We start from the raw sequence: 18,073 nt of genomic DNA, 5'->3' as shown, positions 1-18,073 counted from the left end.
ATTTTTGGTCAGCTTATGAAACATGTATTTATCAACCTTTTTCACCTTTCCAATTTGCTTCAAATGCCAAATGACTAGAATGGTCGACATTGAGTTCTTCAGCAACTTCTTGTGCAGTTGTAAGAGGACCAGTTTCAATGCCGGCTCTCAGTTGGTCATTGTCAACTTCCAATAGCCAGCTACTGTGCTCATTTTCAAGGCTCTCATCGTCTCCTTTGCAAAACTTCTTGAGCCACTACTGCACTGTACTGTGTGCTGTGCCTAGTCACTCAGTTGTGTCTGACTCTGTGCAACTCCATGGATTGTAGCCCGTCAGGCTCCTCTGTCCATGGGGATGCTCTAGGCCAGAACACTGGAGTGGGTTGCCATGCCCTCCTCCAGGGGATCTTCCCAATCCAGGGATTGAACCCAGGTGTCCCACGCCGCAGGTGGATTCTTTACTGTCTCAGCCGCCAGGGAAGCCTGACTACAATGTTCATTAGCAGTTTCTGGGCCAAATGTGTTGTTGTTATGAGCTGTCTCTGCCGTTTTACAACACATTAGAACTCAAATAAGAAAATTACTTGAATTTGCTTTTTAATATAATTTCCCTAGTCTAAAATAAATATAAAATAAACAGCAAGTAATAAGTCATTAGCAAAAAATATAAAGTGATAAATGTGTATTAAAACGATGTATAACATAACCACATTTATTTAAGAATGTATGGCAAAATCAAAGTGCAAATGGCAAAGTTCAACAGTGCAAAACCACAATTTCTTTTGCACCAACCTAACATGGAACAAATGACGTAATGATTCTCAATTCAGTATTTAAAGGAATTCTAATAAAAATATCTTGATCTCTAGAGTCCTAATTTGAAGCTATAGTATAGCATAGTACGTAATTTCAATTTGCCTTATATGGTTAACGGTTAAGCGCAAGCAACACTGCTGTAGTATGGAATTTAGAAGACTGAATTATTTTTCTGGGCTGGAATAATATAACACAGAACAGTGCTTAACAGGGGCTAGGGAACCTTTTTTTTAACACAAAGAAATCTGCTGTTATAATAGGATTTGGTATCATCATCTGCTGTATTCACACAATGTCAACCCATATAACTAAATCATAACTGGGTAAATGGCTTAATATTTACCATACACAACAGGCAAAAGATAAGTGCATGAGAAATACACCTGGAAAACCTCAAATGAAACTCAAACCAGTATCAAAGAAGCACAACACTCATAAGAGAAATAAACCATAGCAATATTTATTAAAGTGAGATTAAGACTACCTCCATAAAAATCACATAGGGGTGCTTGTTAAAAACACAGTTTTCTGATCCCCAGATCAGACTTAACAAAATGAAAACCTCTGGAATGAGGTCCTGAAAAGGGCATTTAAGAAGTATATTCTAAGGGAGTCCTCTGCATCCTCAATTTTGAAATTACTGAGATAAAGGTTTGCTTGTCTACTAGAAAAAAGATCAGAAAATCCTGGAGCCATATCAGGTTTGCTTCTTCTTCTTTTTTTTTTTTTTTGGTGGGCTTCAAGTGCTAAATGAAGAGTTCCCTCAATGAGGCTGTAGCACATGGCTGATCTGACTCAAGTCTCTATTCCACAATTTCTGTTGCACAGGCAGCCTTCAATGAGCATTCCATTCTACTGCAAAGAGGCTGGACACCTTTGGCTCAAGATGCATTTTTTTGTTTGGTTTTTGGGTTTTTTGGGCCATGCTGTGTTACTTACAGGATCTTAGTTCCCTGACTAGGGACTGAACCTGGGTCCTTGGCAGTAAAACTGCAGAGTCTTAATCACTGAACTGCTAGGGAATTCCCAAGATGTGGTTTTATGAAGACTAGCTTAGAAAGGCGGAAGAGGGTACCACTAGTCCATTAGAATGTCAAGAAGCATGTCTTGTACAGGCTGACTAACGCAGGCCCCGGATCTCGTAGTCTGGGGCAGGTGGGAAAGCCTGAGCGTAAGTTTGGCTGTGCTACTGAAGCAACTACTGCAACCACGCTGGGCATATATTAGCTTTTGTGTAATCAGGCAGAGAGATTTAAAAAAAAACGTCTGATAACGACACAGCTCAGTGGAGGAGCCTGGAAATTTGAATTCCAGCAAGCACCCCAGGTGATTCTGATGGGCTTCAAAGTTTGAAAACTACTGACATAAATCACTAAAACTAGACAGTAGGGTAGAAAAGGGACCTAGAGATCACTTTGTTTAATTTACTCGTTTTAGAGGTGAGGAAATTGAAGCCTGGAGAAATAGAGAAGGTGATTTATTCGAGGTAAATGGCCAGTGAGTGGCAGAGTTGAGACTATATACCAGGTTGCTCAACTTCTAGTTCAGCACTCTGTCCACCATATCAGAGTGTTAAGGGAAAGGAAAGCCAAACAGCATGGGAAGCAGACAGAGTAGAAGTGAAGGAAGGAGAAGATCCTGAAGTCATCCTGCATTTCCGCCCCAGGAAACACAGACCTTTTCTGAATTGTGAGTACAGTTGTAAGCAGTTAGTTGAAATTGCTAATTACACTTTCTGTAGACACAGAACTCGGAACACTCTGGATGACCAATTTGTCAGAAGATGCAGTTTTCAAAGCTACACATTTAATTATATAAAGACAGCCACTAAAGTTGTTCTAATTCTGTAAGCTAAATTAAATGCTGTCCTAAAACATAAAATGATATAGTGCTGTTCTAACTTCTCGGGCTTCATTGTAACAATTCTAAGCCTGTGGTGGTGTGACTTCACATTTCATACAAAGACTCCCATGATATAGGATTGCTTACGAGCAAGTCACTGTGGGACACCGACAGCAGCATTTTGACAAAGGCTTGGAGTACATTGTCAAAGTGGTTGTCCCCATACAACTTGAAGACGCCAAAGCTGACATAATTTCCACACAAGGCAGATTTGAGAGCTGAATAGCAGATGGAGATGCCCTTGAGTTTCATTGGATAAATCTGATCTTTTGAGAGGCTCCCAAGGGACAGGATCTGAGTCCCTGTTTCAGGGTAAAAGCAGAATGAGAAAGTGGCATAAGCAGATGTAATTCAAAGCAGTTACGAGGCACATGATCGACATTTTCACTTTATTGCTATTGTTCATTTTCCCCTACTGTTGTTCCAAGAGTCACACCATCATATAATGAAAAATATAAATACACAAGGCAGTTTATATGGGAAGTACAAATGGCCCAGTGAAAATCAATCAAAGGTACTGGAGAAGTTTGATATTTTTGTCTGGATGGTGATTACACGAATATATATGTAGATACATGAAAACTCATTGAGTTGTACTAAAGATTAGTTTATATACTTTAATATTTGCATTATCTCTTCTTCAATAAGAAGTGAAAAAAAGTAGGAATAAATAACCAACTAAGTCAAGAAAAGATAACTTAGATACATAAGTTACTCTAAATTGTGGGGTGAATTTTCGCATTTTCACCTTTTTCACATGAACTTGATACTGAGCTACTTTACTTTTTGGAGGATCACAGGTTTGGTACATGAAGTAAATGAAATAAGACACACAAGTTCTTGGCATAGTACACAATAAATGGTACTTCCCTTTTCTCCTTAGATCCTTTTTCAGAAGACCTAAAGAGATGGTCATTTAAAAACTGTACTTAAATTCTATGTTTGACCATCAAAAACAAAGTAATGTTTATATAATCACCTTACAGTTTTTTTCTAGTTAGCATTTACAACCACAATTTCTCTTTCTGAAATGTGTGCTAGTAAGGCATATTACTAGACAATATCCAAGAATGCTTTGTAAAAAATTATAAAGTCATATATGTTTCTTAGCTCTGCTTTTTCCTGTTCAAGTAAGTAACACTTCTAAAATTGAAACTAAATTCAATTTACAAAATTTAGAGGCATACTGTTGTGGTTCTGTACTGTGTCTATTGGGCTAAATAAGAATTAAGTTTCCCAGAACTCATTTCCCTGTACAGTTGTGGCCTAGAATTGAGCAAAAGAGAAATCTATATGAGATTTGGAAGATGAAAGTGAGGTAGCAGCTAGGACTTTCTGAAGGTTGTGTGATTAGAGGCTGTGAGAACAAGACGCAGAAATGCCTTTGGGTTTTAGTTTGTCCCTGCTTTTCCCTGCTCTGTGTGAAGCACTGCAAGCCCTGCTGACCAATGACCCCAAGCCCACCACGTGCTTGGCAGTAAACGTGCAGAGCGGCAGCCACACAGAAGCAACAGCCTTCCACTGCGCCCACACCACTACACCAGTCCCCCTCACTCCGCTGTCTTTCATGGTCTCACCCTAGCAGCTGGGTGTCTCCAGCTTTTAGATATCCTTGCCAGCTCCAACTTGTCCACCATGCCATTATTTCAGGAGGCCTGATTAGTGATTTTTCTCCTGAACTTCCAACCACCCCCTTGGAGGTCCATTTTGCCATCTTTGCCCAAGATAGTACAACGCCTAATTCCTAAAATAAACTCCCTATTCCATCAGTGTCACAGTGTCTGCTTTTCCCTGTTTGAATCTCGACTGATACGAATATTATGAAAACTGTATGCTTACTAAGAGGTTAAGAAGGACCAATCATTCTAGCAGAGTAAGAAACAGGACCAGGCCAAGGTGAAGGTTTCCTGCCCTTTATCTGCCTTTCTGAAACAGTTTCATACACTTTTTTTTTCTTTTTCTTTCTATGAATCCTTGGAAGCCCAGTGGCTTTGCTTATAATTTATACATTTGAATGATACCACCACTGTGTTGGCTGAAGCATATCTTGGAATTTACTCCATACCACATTCTGTACCCTCTCTCATGATCTCATCCTAACTTCTCTTAGAAAGATATGCTAAGTTTTAACTCAATATGATAGTATTTCCTTAATAGCTACTGGTGGGAGAATAGATTTGTAAACAAATAATTTCATACAATGTGACAAACACTATCAGAGACATATGTCAAGATTTTATGGGAATAGAAGAGACTGGCTTTGCTTGGACACGACAGCAGGGTGGGTAAGGCTTCACAGAACAGGTTGCTTCTCAGTGACCAATCACAAACTCTCAGATGGACTTGAGGGAGAGAAGAGTATTCCAGAGATTATGTGCACGGGCATGAAGGCCTTTAAAAGCAGGGAGCTGCAGGAGAGGGCAGTTCTCAACCACTGGTTTACTACCTTCGCCTCCAATTCAATCTAAATCAACATACACATTCCCTGTCCCCTTCCCTTTCCCAGGAAAGAAAAGCACTGCTTGCATGTGATGGAAAAAGCTGGATAATTTGGTGGTAGTGGTGGTTTACACATTTTGAGTTAAGGAGGCTAGGGCCAAACAGAGAAAAGTAGGCCATCTTCTGGGGACTTCCTATGCTGAGGTCCTTATGGGGAAAGTAAAGATCCTATTTTCTTCAGCGCAAGATGGAAAAGGCAGACTAAGAACTGTGTTGGGAGAAAATTTTTGATTCTAAAAGACTGGATAACCTATAATCAAGAAGGATTAATTATTTAGAATCACAACTTTTATCTTGTATTAAAGTTGCAATCTGGCATACATGTCTTTCGGACTATTTCAGACACACCTGTGTGAATTAAAACAGTAACTAGCATACCATTATGACCTTGAAAAAGTAGAATGAGTAATACTTTTGAAAGAGGAAACTATATTTCATCATGCTCCAGTGGTTCTGCATTCCATGGTGGCTATAAATGACTATGGAAGAGAAGGCATGTCCACATCATTTATTCACCCCATCAGCGTTATTCAATTTATATTATTCAACAATCCTTACTGAAACTGGAGTCTCTGCCCTCAAAAAGCTTAAAATCTAGCAGTTAGACTCACACTGCTCTAAACAAAAGTGATCACGTGCAGATTTTGTTTTAATGTTCCTCTATAGGTATGACAAACCTCTTTGCCTTCCCTATTCCACCCCACGCCTATAAAGTCCCATCTCCTTCCTTCCTAAGAGGGAGGTCTTTATTGCACTGATGGACTGCTGGGTGACGAAGGCAGCCACTGAAGCCAGTAACAGTCGCCACTTGTAAAAAAGAAATGATACATTTTCTGTAATGAAATTAGAGACTTCCGAAGTTTAGAATCAAAAGGGAAACCTTTAACTGTTTCCCACTGACCATATCTGTCATAACTGGGAGCAGTTACAATAACAGCACTTATAACTCACAAGGCTCTTATGTGGAGTGAAGGAGACAGCATATATAAAATGCTTACCCCAGTAACCGGCACAGTGCTCATGTAAACTATAGCCAGACACAGTAGTAAGGGCTCTTTTCTCTCTCCAGTCTACTAGCCTGTTAGGTCAGACATGGGGAGCTAAGGCCTGAAAAAGAGGAGGCGGTAAAGCTGAGTGTGTCTGGTGTAGAATAATGTCACTTGCTTCTAATACATAATTCAAAGTAAGGACAGTTCTATGTATTTGACCACGTTCCCTCTATTCCTTCAAAGAGAACTGGCTGTAGGGTATCACAGTGTGGATCTTTGGCCCACACTCTACCATTTCTCTGTGCCCTCAGAAGAACACAATGTAAAACACTATTCATTTGACTGCATCAGGTCTTGGCTGTGGGACACGCACGGCAGCTCTTCATTCTGTCATCAGGCTTCTATCTAGTTACTGCTTTCGGGCTCAGTAGTAGTGGCGCGGGCTCAGGAGTTGTGGCGCAGGCTCGGTAGTTGTGGTACGGGCTCAGGAGTTGTGGCGCGGGCTCTCTAGCTGCAGTGCAGGCTCAGGAGTTGCGCTGCAGGCTCTCTAGTTGTGGCGTGGGCTCTCTAGTTGCGGTGCGGGCTCAGGAGTTGCGGTGCGGGCTCTCTAGTTGTGGCATGGGCTCTCTAGTTGCGGTGCAGGCTCAGGAGTTGCGGTGCAGGCTCAGGAGTTGCGGTGCGGGCTCAGGAATTGCGGTGCAGGCTCAGGAGTTGTGGTGTGGGCTCTCTAGTTGTGGCGTGGGCTCTCTAGTTGCGGTGCAGGCTCAGGAGCTGCAGTGCGGGCTCTCTAGTTGCGGTGCAGGTTCAGGAGTTGTGGTGCGGGCTCAGGAGTTGTGGCGCGGGCTCTCTAGTTGTGGTGCAGGCTCAGGAGTTGCGGTGCAGGCTCAGGAGTTGTGGCGCGGGCTCTCTAGTTGCGGTGCAGGCTCGGGAGTTGTGGCGCGGGCTCTCTAGTTGTGGTGCAGGCTCAGGAGTTGCGGTGCGGGCTCAGGAGTTGTGGCGCGGGCTCTCTAGTTGTGGTGCAGGCTCAGGAGTTGCGGTGCGGGCTCAGGAGTTGTGGCGCGGGCTCTCTAGTTGTGGTGCAGGCTCAGGAGTTGCGGTGCGGGCTCAGGAGTTGTGGCGCGGGCTCTCTAGTTGTGGTGCAGGCTCAGGAGTTGCGGTGCGGGCTCAGGAGTTGCGGTGCGGGCTCTCTAGTTGCGGTGCAGGCTCAGGAGTTGTGGCGCGGGCTCTCTAGTTGTGGTGCAGGCTCAGGAGTTGCAGTGTGGGCTCAGGAGTTGCGGTGCGGGCTCTCTAGTTGCGGTGCAGGCTCAGGAGTTGTGGTGTGGGCTCAGGAGTTGCAGTGCGGGCTTTCTACTTGCGGTGCAGGCTCAGGAGTTGCGGTGTGGGCTCTCTAGTTGTGGCGCGGGCTCTGTAGTTGTGGTGCAGGCTCAGGAGTTGTGGTGCGGGCTCAGGAGTTGTGGCGCGGGCTCAGTAGTTGTGCTGCGGGCTCAGGAGTTGTGGCGCGGGCTCTCTAGTTGATGTGTGGGCTCTCTAGTTGCGGTGCGGGCTCAGTAGTTGTGGTGTGGGCTCAGTGGTAGAGGCATATGGGCTTAGTTGCCCTGTGGCATGTGGGATCTTAGTTCCCCAATCAGAGATCAAATCTGCATCCCCTGTGTTGGAAGGCAGATTCTTAACCACTGGACTACTATGGAAGTCCCAGTAATAGTTTTAAAAAAAGGTGCAAGGGCTAAGATATATGGTAGTTGTATCTTATACCAGGAAGAACTAACAGTATGAACAATGTTACTTCCTGGTTTATAAAGCAATCTGTTACACTGATTTACTTTTTATTTTTCCCCTTTAATCTCTAAAATTTTAAAGTTAATTTGATACTTAGCTGACAGCTCTATAGGTTGAATGTCTTCATTTAGCATCAGAACAGTTATGTGAGCAAGCTTGCTGACATTATTTCAGGTCGCTCAACCCACTCTGTCTCTGCAAACCAGCCAAATCCCCTGGATATAAGTGGTTTGAGACAGAAACGAGCTGTGGATATGGAAAGGAATATAGTATTTCCCTTTCAGGTTGAAAAAGATTAAAACAATGCAGCATTGATAAGCATGTGGGAAATTAAGAAAATTGTTGGGAATGTGAATTAGTATAACCACTGTAGAGGGCAATTTGGTTAAATTTATTAAAACTGTGTAAATCCACTTTTGGGAATACATTCCAAAACGAATGTTCACTACCATATCTCACCATCTCCTAGCATTTGCACTTATGCACAGTCTCTGTGAAAGCCAGCTTCTCAATCTGTTGAACTAGCTCCCCTCTCCTTTTATGGGCTTGAGACAAAGCACAGCAATTCCCCCTTTCTCTCCTATGCAGTCTTTCTTTTTTGAAACAAAACCTTCTCTTGGCCCTACTTCCCTGCTTGATATTACTTCCTTCTGTTAATGAAACTCCTTAAAAGAATTGTTTCTTCTTAAAAGAACTGTGTCTTCAGTTTTCCTCTTTTACACCTACTCCTCTAAAAGTGCTCTTTTCAAGGTTCCTAATAACCTTTTCCCTAAATGTAATGATCAACTCTTAGTCCTCACCTTCTTCAATTCACTGGCAGCTTTTGACACAGCTGACTAGACACACTCTCTCCTGATTATTCTCTTACTTCAGTACCTGCTCATTCTCTCCTTTGCTGGTTCCTTCTCTTCTCCCTTCCCTCCTAACACAGAATACTCTAAAACTTAAACCTAAATCTTTTATATTTAAATCCACACCCCATGCCCTGGCGAACCTCTCCTGTTTTGCAGCTTTAAATCCCACCTAGAGAGTTAATGACTCCCATATTTGTTTTTCTAGACCAGACCTCTTCTGATCCTCAGACTTGTATATCCGACTCTGTATTCAACACTTCCACCTGAATGTCTAAATCAACATTTCAAGCTCAATGAAGTCAAAAGGGAACTTCTGATTTCCCCCTCGTACCCAGTTTTGGCCTTTACTCTCTCAGTTAATGGTAACTTCATCCTTCCAGTTGTTTATGACAAAATCCCTTGTCATAAACATATTATGACAAAAATATCCAATCCATCAAGAAATTTGGTTTTACTTTCAGATATATACAGAATCCAACCACTTTTCACTACTCCCACTGCTATCACCGTGGTCAAAGCGAATATAAAATCATGTCAGCCCTCTGCTCAAAACATTCTAAAGTCCTTCTCTTTCACTTGGATTTAAAGTCCTGATAATGTCTACAGGATATGGCATTACATGACATTGCTTTTGTTATTACTCTCTCTTGTTCACTCTGTTCCAGCTACCGATATTCTGTTATTCAGACATGCCAGATACACTTCTGCCTCAGGACCCTAAAACTTGGTGTTCCTTCAGCCTAGAACACTCTTCCCTGAGATAGCTGCATAATTAACCCCCTCACTGACTGCAAGTCTTGGCTCAAATGTCATTTTTTCAAATGATGCCTATTTTGATCACTGTACTTAATATTGCAACATGTTTCCCAATCCCTAGCACTTCTAACACTTTCTTTGCTTTCTTCTTCTTCTTTTTTTTTTCCATAGCACTTACTACTTTCTGACATACTATTTTTTTTTTCAGTTTTACTCACTGAGTCTCAACCATACCCGCTACTCTCAATACATATACTTACTGAATAGTGATGCTCACGAAGCTGAAGGTACACAGTTGCTTGCTAGTGCATGATAGTGAAAGATTGCATGTTTATAAAAATTACATTTACCAAAAGGTGAGTAGTTAAATAAATTATAGTATGACCATAAGATGGAATACTTTGCAGCTATTTTAAAAGATAAGGCAGAAAAAATAATGAAAAACCGAAGGAAAAAAGAGATATGGTAGATTTTATATATATGTTAGTATGAAGTAATGGCCATCATATAAGTAAAAAATAGCAAATTACAGATTAGCAAGTATACTATAATAGCACTTCTGGAATAATACATGTATATGTACACATAAAAAAGTATGAAAGACTGCACACTAAATTGTTAAAAGATTTTGAGTGATGAGATAATCAGGAATTTTCACTTTCTACTTCATACAGCAATTCTGAGATCCTTCATTTTAGTAATAGACTATTTTAATATTTTACATTTATATGCTTTTATAAAAGCTATCACCTGCTTGAAATGCCCTCCTCAAACTTCTGGGCACTATTCCTATTTCCTTGTCTGGCCGCTCAGTCTGAGTTAGAAACTTCTGGGCTCCCACAGCACTCGGTATGCTTCTTAAGCATGAAAGTGAACACAGTCCGTTATAACCCTTTATGGACTTGACTGAGTCCACTGTTGGACTCAACTAGGAGAAGAATCAGTAAGGGTCTTTTTTGTGTATGTCTTCCTCTCTAATTCTCACAATATCAAACATATAGTAAACGCTTGATAAACATTAGCAGCATGGCTGAAAGATCTATTGAACTCTAAGTACTTGTTTGGAGAGCACCCTTACTTATTTAACAACTTGCTTAGCATTTTTTGCTTGTGTGCTGCTGCTGTTGCTGCTGCTAAGTCGCTTCAGTCGTGCCCAACTCTGTGCGACCCCAGAGATGGCAGCCCACCAGGCTCCCCCGTCCCTGGGATTCTTCAGGCAAGAACACTGGAGTGGGTTGCCATTTCTTTCTCCTATGCATGAAAGTGAAAAGTGAAAGTGAAGTCACTCAGTCGTGTCCGACTCTTTGCGATCCCATGGACTGCAGCCTACCAGGCTCCTCCGCCCATGGGATTTGTCAGGCAAGAGTACTGGAGTAGGTTGCCATTGCCTTCTCCTTGCTTGTGTCCAGGAGTGGCCAAGTCCAACACACATGGATTCACTGTGAAATGTACTCCTCAAGGCCTGGCACCCTCAGGGTACTGATCATTCCACCTCCTTCATAAAACTTTGGTGAGCTTATTACTCTACTACTCTGTTGTTCTATGTCCCTGACCATGATTCTGAGAGAACGTAAGGTTATATCCATGTTCCTGGATTATCTGTTTTTCAGAACTGTTATTTCCTGGTAACATTTTATCAAGTCTCTAATTATTTCAAGGCCAATACATCCTTCAGCTAAATTTTTATAATCATTTAAACATAAATATTGGAGAAGGCAATGGCAATCCACTCCAGTACTCTTGCCTGGAAAATCCCATGGACGGAGGAGCCTGGTAGGCTGCAGTCCATGGGGTCGTGAAGAGTCGGGCACGACTGAGTGACTTCACTTTCACGCATTGGAGAAGGAAATGGCAACCCACTCCAGTGTTCTTGCCTGGAGAATCCCAGGGATGGGGGAGCCTGGTGGGCTGCCGTCTCTGGGGTCGAATGGAGTCGGACACGACTGAAGCGACTTAGCAGCAGCAGCAAACATAAATATAAGTCATAACCCTTCTAGTAGTACATACCAGTAATTTTCAAGCTCTTTTTATCAAAAAGTATCTTTAAGCAGGTGACTCCTATTGCAAATAAGTCTAGTGTAACAATAAATAGCTGCAGTTCTGGTTGAAGTGGCAGTAGAGTCCTCTCCTCCTCCACCTCTGCAGGGTCTCTGTGTATTATCACAGATCTCTAGGGCTCTGAAAAACCCAGTTGGAAAACCACTGGCCTGTTTTCTAGGTCAGAGCAAATGACAGTGGCTTGTATAACACTTTGCAAATTCAATTTAAGCATAGTATTAAGTCATACCTTAAATGTACCTGCAACATATATTGCTCAAAGAACCCTGATGTAAATTCTTAGGTACAGTGAATAATTATAGCTGTTCTATCCATTTTTTGTTTAGATTTTTTACACATTGAGCTTCCTTAAATCAGGTACCTAAGGAAGGAATGGAGAAGGCAATGGCAACCCACTCCAGTACTCTTGCCTGGAAAATCCCATGGATGGAGGAGCCTGGTAGGCTGCAGTCCATGGGGTTGAGAAGAGTCGGACACAACTGAGCGACTTCACTTTCACTTTCATGCATTGGAGAAGGAAATGGCAACCCACTCCAGTGTTCTTGCCTGGAGAATCCCAGGGACGGCGGAGCCTGGTGGGCTGCCGTCTCTGGGGTCGCACGGAGTCGGACACGACTGAAGCGATTTAGCAGCAGCAGCAGCAGCAAGGAAGGAATAAGAGCAGTTCATTCTTGCCAGTCTTATAAAGACAATCACTATTTTTCCCTTCTGTGCACTCTTCAACCAATAGATGTCACTAAAGATACCATTACCCAGAGGCAAAGGGAAGAAAAGATCGGACAAATGGAAATTGAGCATAAAAAACACCCAGTTCTTAAAACTGAGAAGTAGATTTCCAAAGTAATAACATTTATTACACTGCATGCAACATTTTAACCAAAAATTTAAGAAAGAAATTTCTTTTATTAAGTTGCTCGGGCTGAATGGATCATAGCACTAAATTTTGAAATACATGTTCTTGAAGCAATTTAAAACTCATTAGAAATAATAGGCTTGGGCTAGTAGAAAATGTGGTAAAATCTAATCCTCATCCAAATGTTACCTGGGCTGCACAAACAGGAAATTGTTTTGTGCTACTGTGGCTAACCTCATTGCTGACCCTGAGCTGTAACGGCAAGAGCAGCTGAGAGCTGAAGCAAAATTAAAAACTTACATCAAAGTATATCATGACAGAATGTAGATAAATAAAACAGCATATCGAAAGTATTATTTTTCTGCCAGTCTCATTGAGCAGCGAGGTGGAGGTATTCTACAAAACAGGTAACAAATCAGGCGCAAATGAGTCCTTCCCCCCACACTGCCTCAATCACCAAAGGCACAGACACTGCCCGCGGCAGGCTAGCAGAGAGGAACCCAGTGAGGACGGGCGGGAGGGACCCCAGAGTGTCCTGGCCTCCTTCCTCCATAGGTTTTCCCTTCCTTCACCTTGGCTTACCCAGAAAATAAGTAATGCTGGTTCTTCTGCACCCTTCTAGCCATTTTTTTCCCCCTCACTTTCCAGACTCCTGGATGGCAGCCATAGGATCTCCCTTCAATGAGCATATCAGAATCTCCAGAGGTAAAAGCATGAGTAATAAAACATTACTCAAGATGAAGACAGACAAAATCAGCTTGGCTGATTGGGGCAGGCATGTGGAATCAGTGAAAGCTGAAAAAGATTTTTCTGCTACTCTGTGTAATAAAGTGCCTGGGTCAAAGTCACTGGTAACAAAGTTGAAGGTCATTTTTCTATTGAGCCTTCATTTCCTTTCAGTTTTAGGATAAAAATCACCATACTCTAAAGAATAGCGCTTCATCAAAAATACCCTAGGTACAATCTTCATGTGGCAACTCCCAAGCAGCAGAAAGGACTATGGGAAGACGACCGTCTGAAGTCACACAGACTGTGAATGAAATCCCCATTTGCCTATTTGCTAACTATGTATTACTTGGCAAATCTTTAACCCCTATGAGCTTCAATTTCTTCATAACAGTAAGCACAGTAGTTAACTTATCTAAGGCCTTTCCATGCACCATGTAACTGAATCCTCAGAAGCACCTTATAGACTTCCCTCGTGGAGCAGACAGTAATGAATCCACCTGCAACGCAGGAGACCAGCATTTGATCCCTGGAATGGGAAGATGCCCTGGAGAAGGGAATGGGCAACCCAGTCCAGTATTCTTGCCTGGAGAATTCAATGGACAGAGGAGCCTGGCAAGCCACAGTCCATGGGGTCACAAAGAGTCGAACGTGACTGACTAATGTAACAATCCTAACTAGACAGAGAGGTCAGTAGGTATTCATTATTTCTAATTTTATATACGAGAAAACTAGGACAAGGAGTGTCTTAGCTGTGTGTCTTAACTGAAGGTCATGGAATTATACGTGTTGGTACTAGAACTGGTACTCAGATCTTTTAATCTCCCCAAACTGTGTTTTTTCTAAGATATCATGCTTTTGGAAAAAGGTCCAGGCACATATCTTTGTATGATAAGACACTAAAAGGAATTAGATATACCCTGAAAACACAACAGAAGCTTTACAAAATTCTGTAGAATCTGTTTCTAGGTATTCAAAAAGAAGTATGAGAATCACAGGCAACTTCTGAGGCCGAACATAGAGTTGGCTGTTGATTTGGGAAAGGAAGGACAGACAGGCAAAAAAGAAGAGGACAAAGAAAAGGAGGACCCAGGAAAACATCTCTCAAGGAGAAGAATACTGCAAGGAGTCCAGCTTGTAGTCAGTTTTCAGTCAGTGTGTGGAACGCTAACTGAAGATTCTTATCTATTGTGGCATTTCCTGGCTACATAAAGGTCTCAGAGAGTTGAGAATTCCATTGATGAAGCTGTCAGAGTTGGGAAGCAGAAAAATAATTACCAATTTTTTTTTTTACTATAATTGAATAGGACAATCATTTCTGTAGAAGGCTGATTCTAAGGGTACAGTGCCCTCAAATTCCCTATAATAAAATATTTACTGCTCTTTACCAGGATATTTCCCCCAAATTCAGTGTCAGTGACACACTGGTTTAAGCATTCCTTGACCCAATATACTAAACTCCCTAATCTAAATTTTAGCAATTTTCAATATGCTGTAACTTTTCAATATCCTACTTCAATATTATATTTATAGTGTATTCCCTTTGCTTCTGACACTAAAGTTTTAGCTAAAAGAAATTCATCAGGTTTGTCAGGCAAGATCTGTAGTCAAAGGCATACTGCTTATTTTTCCTGATGTCAATATGATAGCTACCCAGCTTTTTGCACCCCTGTTATCTACTTCACAAATTCATACAGATATGAAGTTTCAAAAGAACAAAATAACTAACATCTTTCTTTCCTCCAAAGAGATAAAAGTTATATTGCAGAGACAAATATGGAAAAGGATACTCACCATAAGTGCAAATCATTTTACTAGCTTCTCTGAAGAGAAGAATTCCATTAGGAGATGATACATCAAAATTCAAACGCTGGGATCTGAGAAATACAGCAAAAATTTAGACTACATGTACAGATAAATAAACAAAATATAGGATGAAAATACCCAGAATTCTCATTTATTAGAAGTAGCAACAGTACAATCATCCTTTCTTAAAAGTATCATTCCATTAAACAAGTGGTGACAAAATGTATGTGCTAATTTTTTACTAAAGATACTAGGACAATACAATTATTTTCATTTATTTGCTCATTCAAATAATTCATCTTTTATCTGTCAAAACGATATCCTGACATCCTACATTACAGACCTCTTAGCCCCCTGTCCTTTCATGCAAACGTCTGATAGATAATAATTAAAAAAAACCCAAGTATGTAAGTTTATATAGATACTTGTATAGAGATTTATATTTGAGATCTCCTGTAGTGCCTAATATACATCTTTAAAACAATGACAATATAACAGGAAATCTAAGTACCTTTAATACTGCTCATATTCATAATGGATCATCTGATACTTCAAGCATATTTCAAACACATTAAATTACATACGGGGCTATAGTTTCCACTGCACATAGCTCAAGTAAAGAGAAACAAATTCCAGAAGTTCTAAATGAGAACAATTTTACTTCCCTAGTTTCTGACAGGTCGGGGGACAGTCTGAAAAGGCAAAGGACTGATATGCCATCCTGGCATAATATTTGCTTTTTAAACATCACTTTGACTTTAGTTGGCTCTAATATGCCTTGCTGCTCTGCTTTCAACAAATAACCATATACTTCTAAAAGAATCAGTAAAAATATGAAACACATCATAGCAAAGAAACACCAGGAAGCAAAGATACTTTGCTAAGGAACAGAATACATTGCTGGTTCTCTCTGTGTTTTCAAAATGCTTTAGAATTAAGTGCAGTTATAACTTATTAGAAGTGCTATTAGAAACATTTGATGGCTGACATACAATTCTGATTAAAGAAATGTATGTACACAATTCACATTAGGTTTCAGAGAAATATAAACAAGATAACATCTTCTGATATTATAGATTTTTGCCAAGTAGTTCTGAGAACAATTGTGCTAGATATGAATTATCCATCTATGGCAGATATAAAATATATAATGTAATTATTTTTTTCCTTTAGTATTAAGTGTTTTATCAGTAATGTACTATTAATTATCTTGCTGAAAAACAGTAATTTAATAAAAACTAAATTTCTAATATAAAATATATAGCTACCCTTCCTTTAGTCTTTAAGGTACCTAGAGAACAGTTTTTAAAAACCCTAACAGCTTTCAAAAGAATAATACTCACATTTATTTATTTGCCAGGTCTTTTTCCACCTCTGGTTTTAAAATTTTTAAATTATTGCTGTGAAACACTCAGCACCAGAGATTAGAGATGCAATCCATACTCCTTCCCTGTCTGGATAGCTCCCTTCCAACACGCAGTTTACAAAGAGGAACTGATGAAACAGGATCGCTACGTGACAGGTAATCTGGTGCTAAGCCATATTCATAATGACACATTTAAAGTGGTAAAACCAATTAGCTTATTACAGTGTTTCTCTTTTAGGTACACCTTTGTTAATATTTATATGAGGAGAACCTGAATCTCTGCTTCTCTGTGTAAATCATAGGCTTAACTAGGCTATTCCTGAGAAGTGTTGTAGTTGCTATTTAAATAAAAATTGTGAGTGCATAAATCAACCACATACATGCGTTTTAGCACAAAGGAAGAAGGATACCTTAAAAGTCAAAGCAGGGACAATCCCCAGGGCTTTTTGAGACAAACTGTATGTCCATGAATTGCCCTTGGTGCCTCATCCACAAAATAAAGCATCTCAACTCAGAGACCTCTCAGCTCCTTTTCTCCTCTACAGAAAGCAGTGAAACGGTTAAAACCACCTTTCCTCCATTTCATGCTTTTGAATCTTTTAAATAATGATGGCTGTGGCCTTCCAACTTTTTCCCCAGTTGCCAGAGTCCCCATATACACCTAATTCTTTCTCCCCAAAGGTTTCAACCTTGTATCTTTAATTCTATTGCCTTCACTGATCATCTTAAGTTTTGGTTCCTGGGTTCTTGCTAAGCCTTAAATACACACACACTAGGCAGGAAAGTCTGATCTCTGATGTGTGCTACCAAATAGTAGATTACTTTTCCACCTGCCTAACACACCTCTTACCTGTTTTGCATTAGTTCTGCCATAAGTTTTAAGATGGGAGTTGTACATGCTGGCTCTCCATACCACTGCTCAATAGCCCTCTGAAGAATAGGAAGATATGTTGGGTACCTGTTATGAAGCTTGTTAAAGAATTTAAGGGTCAAAAGAAATACTGTTCCTGAAAATTGGTGCCACTGAAAAAGAAAAAAAAAAAAAGGAATCCGCATTTCTTTTATGTGTAGCATACTTACGAAGTACCATGTAAGCAACGTATGATATTTACAGCATATTATACTTAATATTGTAGGAAAGGAAAATAAATTTAGTTCATGAAGGTAAAAACATTTGAACTGCTATTATCCGAGTTTCTTGCACATCAAATTACTGAAGAAAAGAATAGTGTTTATTATATAACTTTTATCAATAAAATACATAAAATTAGAAAGTGAAAGTGTTAGTAGCTCATTCATATACGACTTTTTGTGACCCCAAGGACTGTAGTCAGCCAGGCTCCTCTGTCCATGGAATTCTCCAGGCAACAATACTGGAGTGGGTTGTTAGTCCCTGCTCCAGGGATCTTCCCAACCCAGGGATGGAACCTGGGTCTCCCACATTGCAGGCAGATTCTTTACCACTGTGCCAGAAGGGCACTGTAAATAGTAAACCCCATGTATTTCTCTCTCGGCTTAGAAATTATCTACATACATTCTTTTCCTTTAAAAAAAAAAACTGTTAACTTAATCAGCTGTTTAGTTTCACTGTAGCCCCAAGGAACATTCGGGATGATAGCTTGAAGAAAAGCTTTCAGTTCAGTTCAGTCACTCAGTCATGTCCAACTCTTTGCAATCCCATGGACTGCAGCAC

The 18,073-nt window shown here is 40.6% G+C and overlaps 1 protein-coding gene across 7 annotated transcripts in view; it reads right to left on the bottom strand.

Annotated features, from left to right (window-relative positions):
- The window catches only part of RANBP17 (RAN binding protein 17), a 369,878-nt gene that overhangs the window by 51,914 nt on the left and 299,891 nt on the right, over positions 1-18,073 (bottom strand). For 6 of the 7 annotated variants that reach the window (XM_070357405.1, XM_070357402.1, XM_070357403.1 and 3 more), the window contains 3 exons: positions 17,231-17,338; positions 15,003-15,085; positions 2,785-2,999 (listed from right to left, as the gene is read on the bottom strand). In XM_070357405.1, coding sequence (XP_070213506.1) covers positions 2,785-2,999; positions 15,003-15,085; positions 17,231-17,338 — 406 coding nt within the window. The remainder of the gene's footprint in view (positions 1-2,784; positions 3,000-15,002; positions 15,086-17,230; positions 17,339-18,073) is intronic. The other variant, XM_070357409.1, reaches the window with a different exon arrangement.

Source organism: Bos mutus, chromosome 20 (assembly GCF_027580195.1).
Source record: "Bos mutus isolate GX-2022 chromosome 20, NWIPB_WYAK_1.1, whole genome shotgun sequence".
Classification (NCBI taxonomy): Eukaryota; Metazoa; Chordata; class Mammalia; order Artiodactyla; family Bovidae; genus Bos; species Bos mutus.
The sequence above is the reverse complement of the archived record's forward strand: the minus strand, read 5'-3'. Positions and strand labels throughout refer to the sequence as shown.